Source organism: Platichthys flesus, chromosome 19 (assembly GCF_949316205.1).
Source record: "Platichthys flesus chromosome 19, fPlaFle2.1, whole genome shotgun sequence".
NCBI lineage: Eukaryota > Metazoa > Chordata > Actinopteri > Pleuronectiformes > Pleuronectidae > Platichthys > Platichthys flesus.
This window is the reverse complement of record NC_084963.1, coordinates 11,342,927-11,352,808: the sequence shown is the minus strand read 5'-3', so window position 1 is coordinate 11,352,808 and position 9,882 is coordinate 11,342,927. Positions and strand designations below refer to the sequence as shown.

The window sequence follows — 9,882 nt, the reverse complement described above, 5'->3', positions numbered from 1 at the left end:
TTGACACAGTGTATGAAGGGAAAACACATTAACACATGCTTCTTCCGTGACATCAATAACCTCTTCTAATTATCATGAAATCATAGTGAAGAGTCTCTATAAATACCAAAGAGATTTGAATGTCCTGTGTAAAGAGGATTGAATGTGTTGAAAAGGTTTGAAAGTTACTTGAAGCATTAACCCTCTGAAGTCTGAACTAACACCAGTGTGGTTACACAGAAATGTACATACATTGATATATCGATGAAATTCTTACCGCTCTCAGATTATTGGTGCTTAGTTTGTGGTGATTATTAACATATACTTTTTTAGAAATCAATTCTTTTAGAAATATATAAAGTTGTCATGGCAGCAGTCTCTGAAATGGCCGACGGGGCCACAGGGTTAACAGTAAATATCCTAATTTCTATAAACTACTCTGAAAAGATTATGTGAATGTTGCTTTGTATATTTATATGCAGTGAGTTATGTAATGATATCGATTAACAGACATTAAGGAAACCAAAATCACACATCACCCTGAAAATGACAAATTAAACCAATGGGTTTCTAATAGGCTAAATAATGAGGAAGTTATTGTCTCCAGTGTTACAATTATCAAAGTAATTGTTTCCATGTCTTTGCAGACACACACATCAATCATACAAACAAACCACCGGGGGTGAAAATATAATTTCCTTTGCAGACACAAATGTGCTGCAAACTGTAAAACACAGGAAGTATTCAAAACACAATAATTAGGGGGAAATGCATCAAACACAGACGATGGTTAAGGGAAAAAACAGGAAGTGGATGCACGTTCACAGCACCAATCCTGTTCTTATTTGTTTCACAGTTTGCAGCATTTAAAAAAAGGAGTGATGTTTCTGTGTTTGTGCTTTTGCTTAACCGTTGGTTTGTCCTCAGGGGCCGCCGTACTTTAAACCAATAATTATGGCTCTTTGGAGATAAATCATCTCCTCTATCTTTTCTGGCTTTTTGCCACATGTGATTTTACTTCTAGAAATAATTCACAGACTTCTTCTCCTCACTCGACTCAGCAGAAACATGTCATTATATATCAATGTGTAAGAGTTTACAACATGGCTGAGTGGCATGGGTGTGAGGGATGAGAACAGTTTCCATTGCCTCAGGGCGACTTTAGTCCTATTTGCCATTTCCATGCGAGCTAATGTTTTTGTTGTTGCTATTATAATGTGATAAAGCCTCATCCATGATCATTTTGTTTGACCTCATTCAATTAACATCCTTTGGTCGATAAATACACGTTTGTCGTCATTGCTCTTCATGGCGATGGATTCAAAACATGTTAACACACATGATACACGACAAAAACAAACACTATTCCACGTATTTTATTCCACATTTAAAACCCAAATAAATTCATATCACAGCGATGAAGCGGAAACAATAGTTTACATGCGCTTGGTTTTAGAAAGTCCATTCAGTATGAGATATATCTGTTATAGCAGCAATAAACTAAAACACGTGAATGCACAAATAGCTCAGCACTTTAAAGTCCACCGCAAAAAACAGTGACAGGCAAAAATAGAGGATATCATTATGCTTTCATCTCAACCACATCACTGCAAGTCATTGATTCATATAGAGACACTTAGGTGCTTGAAGTGGTACGTCGTGGTATATTTCCGTGTTTGAGTTATTGACCACACAGTTGACGGAAAACAGATACACACAGACACACACACACAGACACACACACGCTGACCAGGTGGCCTTCTCAGTGGGAGGGATTCACTGTTAATGACAGCTGGTCACAGGCGACACCCACTCGAGCTCCGTCTCAGGACTGATGTGCGAAAAGGCACACACCCACACACACACCCACACACACTTACACACTCACATACACACGCACAAACACTGACACAACATTTCACGTTCTCAACAACACTTACACATTTACTGCTGTACAGACATACGTAACAAAACACACACACACACACACACACACACACACACACACACACACACAGACATTGGGCACAGACTCCATAAAGGACCAAAACGAGGCACGACGGGACTTGGCAGAGCGACATGGAATGTGTTGATTATCGATCTTTGATTGTGAAGCCCTCAGTCAGTTTAGTCATCAGAGTCCTCCTGAGAGACAAGAGGAACAAGAGGTGGACTATGAATTCACTGTTGCATTAGCTATTTGACAATCGGCTCAGTCAATCAACTGTTCCTGCAGCTTGAGATCACCATCTCACCTCTGTGGCGTCAGCAGGGTCGGTGTCCACCGGTGACTCTGCCACGTTCTGTGCTGCTGAGGCCTCATCACTCTGGAAAAAGACAAAACGTGTGCACAGCATCTGTAACGTGGGACTGGTTTGGATGCTTTCTTTTGTCCCACTTGAGAGAAAACATTCAGAAGGGCGTGCACAAGGACAACACATGTCGGAGTGACAGAAGAAGACGTAATCTAAACAATGCACAGGATCCACCCAGCTCTCTTCATTCATTATGATTATTGGTCATTTTGAGTGAGGGGGCTGCGGTGGAAGAAACGAGGCGCTAATGAAGGGCGGTGGAGAGGTGACGTCTCCCGGGTCTAGCACAAAGGATGCCTTGATTACACCGTGCCATTGAAGTGCCCTTCCTTAACGGCGAGCGGTCACAGAGCACTGACGTGTGCCTGCGGCGGCCGACACAACCTGAAACCAGTTGTTGCACCTTCTCCTCCTGCTGTCGCATTCGCCGCCTCCATCTGTTCTCTCAGCAGAGCCAGAGAGACGCCAATAAACGCCGCCATTTCTATTGACCGCGGGCCGATTCACCTTTGGCCAGAAGTTTGAGATTTGTTCGGCCATTTTCAAAGACAAATCCAACATTAAGATCTGTGTAAACCACAATATCTCAGAGCAAAATCAATCAGAGCCTCTTTCTTCGACTGTGTTGTTTTAGAGCAACTCCTAAGCAGGAATCACCTCCCGGGGACGTGAGTTACAGAGGCCTCTTTCATTGTCTCTGAAAAGACCTGGGCAATAAGACGTGTTTTCTATGAGGCCACTTTGTGTTTCTCTTCTACCTTTCTGGCCTTTGTGTCGTTGAGTGTGAGTCACCAGCAGCTGATGAATTAGTGAAACAACCAGATGAGGGGATTAATCAAGGCTCAGCGTCCGACCATCCACCGTTTATGTGTGTGCGTCAGACGATCTTTTGATGGGCTCTCTCTCAACCTGGCATCAATTTTTCAAATCAAATCAATATTAATGACGTTTAATGACCGGGCCGCCTGGAGACGGCGGTTAAATGAGGTCAATCCGCCGCTGTCTGCACGTCAATCTCTCGCTGGGAACGCCAGGATTTTCATTCCTCAATCAGTCAAGCCCATCATCTTCCTATCAGTCGGTCAGCTGTGTGTCTGTTTGTCCATCTGTTTGTTGTGTTGGCCAGTTGGGCCTGTCAGGATTCCTCACGATGAGGCTGATCACATCCACAGGTGGAGCTCCCTCTCTGTTTAAAATCTCAGTGGAACTGCGATCAGTAGTCGAGAAAATCACAACAACGAGAGTCGATGTTTGCGGAAATATCATTTCTTTGGTGTCTCGGGGTATTTTCCCCTGATCACAGCCAATTAAAACAGAGCTGTGTGTGCGTGCGTGTGTGCGTGCGTGCGTGCGTGCGTGTGTGTGTGTTGTGTGCGTGTGTGTTTGCTGCTGCTGCTGCTGCTGCGGCTGGTTGATGTCTAAATTTGCTGTTATGGATTCCCCCGTGTTTCACCTCTAATTAAGGGACGGGAGATGGAGCACCACAACAAACATTAGACAACGAGGTTCACGCTGCCGAAAGGAAACGTTTGATTGACTTATTTCCTGCGACTCACAGGGACCATATGAGAGGCGACGGTTATTCCAGAAATCAAATTACACTTTATTAATCCGGATGCATCACAGTGTGGTTTCGACAAAAGAAAAAACAGTGATTGCTGCGTTTTTGTCTTGTATGTATGATGAATAGTTCACGTACCCAGTTCATACAGTAAATGCAACTGTAGCATTTTCGGTTGAGGATCTCTCTGCCAGTCATGAATAAAGGCGACCCACCAGGATTTATCTTGTAGGCATGAATGCATTTCCTTACTCAGAAAGCATTGGGCAGATTATTGTGAATATCGAAAAACTTGCTTTACTGCCACCAAAAGAGTATGAACAGTGTGTATCGCACCATCTGAGCCCCCAAGTAGGCTCATGAGATACAAACAAAATAGACCTACTTGTAAAATAATTGCTCCACAATGCTACAACTGAGAACTTCTACTCTTTTGTTATAATATAATATATTTATAATAATAATAATTTTGTTGAAGCCTCTTGGATGAGAGATGAAACTTCCTCCAGAAACAAAAGCAAGTCCTGTTATCTATGTCCAATTGTTTAACTCCTAATGATATTATAACCTGGATGGCCGAGAATAATCACAGATAAGTTGAACTAGTAGTTTTAAAAAATGTACCCTTTGTGAATTCATGTTCAAATACATGTTCAATATTATTTCAAATTAAATGTGGAAAAACCATGTGTTTCTACTGTTTTAATGTGAAAACCCACTCAACATGTTATTTAATATGTACAATACTATAAACATTTATTCTAATGTGATGCTAAAGATACAATATTAAATCTAATGATTCCCTACATTTTATCAGGTAACTAATCTGTAATCTTTAAATTAGGGATTCTAGCTGCATAAGCCCCAAATTTCCAGAATAGTGAAAACTGAAGATCCTGACCGTGAACAGACCCTGATGGGAATGTGTGTGTATGTATGTGTGTGTGTGTGTGCGCATGTGTGCGTGTGTGTTGCACCAGTAAATTGTTTGCGATGGTGAAATGCGTTCCTTTCCACCTTTGGACAAACAAAGGCGAGACTGACTGATGAACAGTGCAGGAAAAGCTAACAATATATAATGGCTTTCATTTCAGAGAAGAAAGACACACATCAGAAACGAGAAGTGATGACAAATGACTCAAGGTCAGGAGGCCATTTTGATACAGTGAAGAGTTACAGCCGGCAGCCAGCGGCATGAAATGGATTGATGTGCTGTGAACTGCCCTTTGTAAAGATGCCTCTGAATGTGTCCATTTTGTGAGTCAATTGGGAATTTGAAATCTTGACACTTTATGGGAAGAAACTAATATTAAGCATAATGATACAGCAGCCCTTGTGTATTCGCCTACATATATCGATATTTGTTAATCTGAACAAAATATTTTTATGAACATATATATTTGTAGTAAAAGTCATCGAGCCGTTGGGTGGTCATTACCATGGCAACCGTTAAGGGTTGGCGTCGTCTCATATCATGAACAACTATTCAAAACCAAATTTACCCAAAAAATGAAAACATCAGCATAGAAAAAAACTACTTAAAATCTCTCTGACATCTCCTTTGACTTTTTAGTTTGTTCTGTGTCAAATTTGCTAATATGGAGGAGACAGAGTTCAAAACCTCCTGGCTCCAATTTTGGTGGGCCGTCATGTTGTCTAGCTTCATCAACGGGGGAGACACAATTTGCTGATAAATTTGTATATTTCACTTGAAAAATGGAGGTTGGCAAAGTATGCTCACTAGCTACACAAATAGCTTAGAAACGAGTAAACCTTACTTGGGAATGTAAGCACTGATTCCCAGTGGATGCTACTGGATGTTTATGTTATTTATTTAGGTTAAAAGCTAACACCCGTGTCAGCTCACCCATCATTGTGCTCTTCACAAATTGTGCAAATTCGGGGATCAGGCTAGCATCTCGCTTTGATAGAATGGCTGATACTTTAAACTTTTTGTTTGTATTTCACGAGGTATAACTGCTGCTTGAATGCAGCACGACCTTGTGGTTTAGATTACACAAAGCAATAACGTTCATTATGAAGTAGGCCGACACGATGTTAGCAAAGGGTAACAATATAATGCACTGATCAAAACTGTTATTGTCCACAGAAGAACAGTAAGGGTCACTGTCACAATTTCCTAATTGACACGAAACATCAAATATGTATCTAAACTTCTTAATAAAAATGAATAATATTTGACTTTGAATCATGGGTATCTTTCTTACCTGTTTGGCCGGGTCCTTCTTGACCAATCCTGTGGCAGCGACGATGTTGCCTGCTCCCTCCACAGTTTTGTGGGCCACAGCCGTAACCCCGGTAACCATGGCTCCACCCACCTGAGACACCCCCGACACAGTTTTACCTGCGACTGAACGAAGAACAGAAGAAGAGAGGGATGGTAATTCTGAGTCTCAATACCCGTGGGGACGAGCAGGTTTCCACAGGGAAGACAATGTCATTTGAGTGGTGCTGCCCTTTAGTGACTTGTCAGCGATGCATTTTTTAACAGGTTATAGAAATGACTATTTACTGCTCTGTGTTTCTTTTACACTCAAATTCATACAGGGTTTTAAATTATGACGGTCAGTGTAAACCCATTGGAGATTGTCAGGGTTCAACACTGTAATCATCTGTATTTCTTCTTTTTTTAAGATCCTCCCTTGAAAATACATCTGAAATATCAAAACACAGTTTGTTGTTGTTTTGCCTGTTTGAGTCGATAAACAGGCTCATCAGCTCTAATGTCATCGAGTTGCCTGGAAAGCCCCAAACAGCCTGGAGGTGTTTTACTTTCAGAACCCTCCTACAGTTTCACCCCACCTTTAATTATCTAATGACCAATGCACAGTGTGGTCTCGCATTTCAGGTTTTACATTTGTCTATTGTGGTAATTAGATTCTTGAATTCAAATCAGCATTCAGATTCATAGCATTCCTCTGATTCCTTTACAAGTGCTTTATCACATTCTGCCTCTGCTAAAAGCTGCTGTGCTGTGATGTCTTGTGATGGTTTTTTCTCCAACAGGGATTACTAACCTCCATGTCAGGGACCAAAATTCTCAGTGTTAGGAGTTGTAATAATCAGTTTATTCTCACATGTTGTCTTCCCAGCCAATTCTTAACATTTGTTTTATAAAAGAATAATTTGTTTAAAAGAATAAGAATTTATGTATTGTTCATGTGTTATTACACAATTATTTCAAAATACGATAATTTCAAGCCTCTGATACAATACTTCAACATTTGTCATCTGGCAGTAGATATATACAACTTCTGATTTGGGGGACATGATAATTTGTCCCACTGAGGGAAAAGATGATATCTTTTCTCCATTATTTTGAGGTTTTAATAAGACATCCTGTGTTATACAACTCAAGTTTCCAAAACATTGAATGCACCTGCAGTGATGAATAGGATACCACGATACAGCACTGTCCTTGGTTTCTCTGCTTGTTATGTGTGAAGAATGGCGAGCCCTGCCTGGCCCACGGGGATTAGACCGCTCGTGTTGAGTTGGACGGTGAAATATGACTCTTACTCACCTGCAGTGTTACGATATACAACTCTCTTACTACAAACCAGAGGACCCAGTGAGGTTGGATCATGGATTATACTCTTTTTGCCTATATGACTGTCCAAGTATTTCTTGGACGGTAACAAGATGAGCTTGTACGTGTAAATACATGTTGGTTTTTACCTCCCCCAAGCTGGTTATGTTTTCCTCTGTGTTTATTTGTTTGTACATTTGATAGTTAGCAGGATGACGCAAAAACAACTCGACCGATCGCCATTAAAAAGAGGTGGGGCATGAGAGTTTCCATTCAAATTTAGTTGTACTTTTTTGTACATTTATTTAGCAAATTAGCCGTTTTCCCACAATGTGCCGCTGATCCAAATAAAAATCTGGATCTGGTGAACCAATGTTACTTAGGTGTGCATTAATGTGTGTATGCTGATACCTGTTGTGACGCCATCCTTTGTTTTGGTACCTGAAAGAAAAGATGGACGAAGCTCATTAGTCCAAAAATATGAATAGGCTTCCAAAATACAACAGTAGCTGCTGAAAACCCCAAGATACATTCAGACTCAACGTCAATATGTAATGATAATAATCAGAGTACAGATGGATAGATAGATAGTTGGATAGATGGAGAGATGGATGTATAAGTGGATGGATAGACGGATACAGTGGATGGATGATGGGTGGATGTATGATGCATTGGTGGATAGATGGACAGATGAAAGGGTGGACAGATGGATGTATAGGTGGATAGATCGATGGATTAATCGACAGATCGATAGACAGACAGACAGACAGGGAGACAGACAGACAGACAGACAGACAGACAGACAGAAAGATAGACAGAAAGATAGATAGATAGATAGATAGATAGATAGATAGATAGATAGATAGATAGATAGAAGATAGATACATAGAAAGATAGACAGATAGATAGATAGAAAGATACATTACATTACATTACATTACTTTATATTATATTATATTATATTATATTATATTATATTATATTATTACAGCATCTTTAAAGCTGTCTGTCTAATCAAATAAAAATGAAAATCCAAAATACACATCCAGCACCCACCGACGAACATGACCCCGTCTTTCGTCATCTCAGCCGCTCCGGTCACTCCCTGCTTGGTCTTCTCCGCCGCCAGCACGACCCCGTCCCTGGCTTTGGAGATACCCTTCATGAACGCGTCCATGGCTGCTCGACACACACACGCACACGCACACACACGCGGTCACACGGAGGCACTGAGTAGAAATAGAAAACGCTCTCACGGTGCTAAAAGCAATGGCAGAAATAAAGCATGGCACCGCCCTGACATGTTTGTAAAAACCCTGCTCGGATCATCCACCTGTAGGAACTGTGCGTACAGCCCGCAGCCAGTGAATGGATTTACTATCAGGTCCAGGTTATAAAAAGAAGCGCACCTATCGCGACCAGGGAAATAAAACCCCGCCGCCGCTGATCCTGTGAAATGAAGAGATGTAAAAAAAGGAGGAAATTATGAGAAATGGAAAGAAAAAGAAGGAACCACGCACCTGTTTGCTTCAACTTCCTCTGAGTCCGCAGACTGAGAGTGCGCCGGGATGACGCGGAGATTCTCACCCTGAGGAGCTGCACAACCGGTTTATTGTCACCAAACTACTACCGAGAGTGCTTGCGTGTGTGTGATGTCCTCTGAACACACACAGAGGGAGACAGAGGGAGACACAAACAGAGACGGAGACAGGCAGACAGACAGAAAGACGCTCCACAGGTTTGACAGACGCCTCCCACGCCTCTGCGATGGAGAAGGAGCGATGATACTCCGTGATGCTGATGATGCGCGAGAAGAAGAAGAGATGCTCTGCTGCCTCTGTGTGTGCGTGTCTGCAACACAATCACACGCACGGGCATGCACACGCACACGCACACGCACACACATGCACGTCTCTCTATAGTTACATAATGCATTCCCAAGCCCCTTACCTTAACCTTAACCATCACAACTAAACGCCTAACCCTAACCCCAACGTAAACCTAATTCTAACCCTAACCCTGAAACCAAGTCTGAAACAGCCCATTGAATTTGTGAGGACAGGCTAAAATGCCCTCACAACGTCACAATGTCCCCACAATTATAGTTGTGAACCAAAATTGGCCCTTGTAACTATAGAAAGACATGCACACTCACATACACACACAAACACACACACACACATACACACACACACACACACACACTCACACACACACTGCATTGTCTCAATGACTTCACAAGACCTTGCATTGACTTGCCCTAATTTCCTGGAGACTTACTCTCACCTTAACCAAATTACTACTGGTCTTACCCTAACCCTAACCCTAACCCTAACCTTAACCTTAACCTGAACCTTAACCCGTAGCACTCATTTGGGGTGCTTCATCTTAAACCCTTTACCTAAACCTATAGCCTTAATCTAAATCTAGACCTAACCTTATAACATGTCTTCACCTGAGATGTAATGATTTATGTC

At 41.7% G+C, this 9,882-nt stretch overlaps 1 protein-coding gene across 2 annotated transcripts; it reads right to left on the bottom strand.

Moving 5' to 3' along the window:
- Positions 1–1,339: 1,339 nt before the first annotated feature.
- On the bottom strand, positions 1,340–9,219 carry LOC133974594 (alpha-synuclein-like). Of its 2 annotated transcripts, none has more exons than XM_062412223.1 (6): positions 8,926–9,219; positions 8,462–8,584; positions 7,817–7,846; positions 6,084–6,226; positions 2,235–2,306; positions 1,340–2,124 (listed from the first exon to the last, which is right to left on the bottom strand). In XM_062412223.1, the coding sequence occupies exons 2-6, from the start codon at positions 8,580–8,582 to the stop codon at positions 2,107–2,109; spliced, it is 384 nt and encodes a 127-aa protein (XP_062268207.1). In that variant the 5' UTR covers positions 8,583–8,584; positions 8,926–9,219; the 3' UTR covers positions 1,340–2,106. The 2 variants fall into 2 exon arrangements, with proteins under 2 accessions (XP_062268207.1, XP_062268206.1); XM_062412222.1 differs by lacking the exon at positions 8,926–9,219 and adding an exon at positions 8,707–8,865.
- Positions 9,220–9,882: the final 663 nt, after the last annotated feature.

Coding starts and splice junctions, on each gene's coding strand:
- LOC133974594 (XM_062412222.1), bottom strand. CDS start 8,734: ATGATCCGAGCAGGGTTTTTACAAACAT. Junction 8,585..8,706: donor AGCAGGGTTTTTACAAACAT/GTCAGGGCGGTG, acceptor TGTGTCGAGCAG/CCATGGACGCGTTCATGAAG. Junction 7,847..8,461: donor AGACGGGGTCATGTTCGTCG/GTGGGTGCTGGA, acceptor CTTTTCTTTCAG/GTACCAAAACAAAGGATGGC.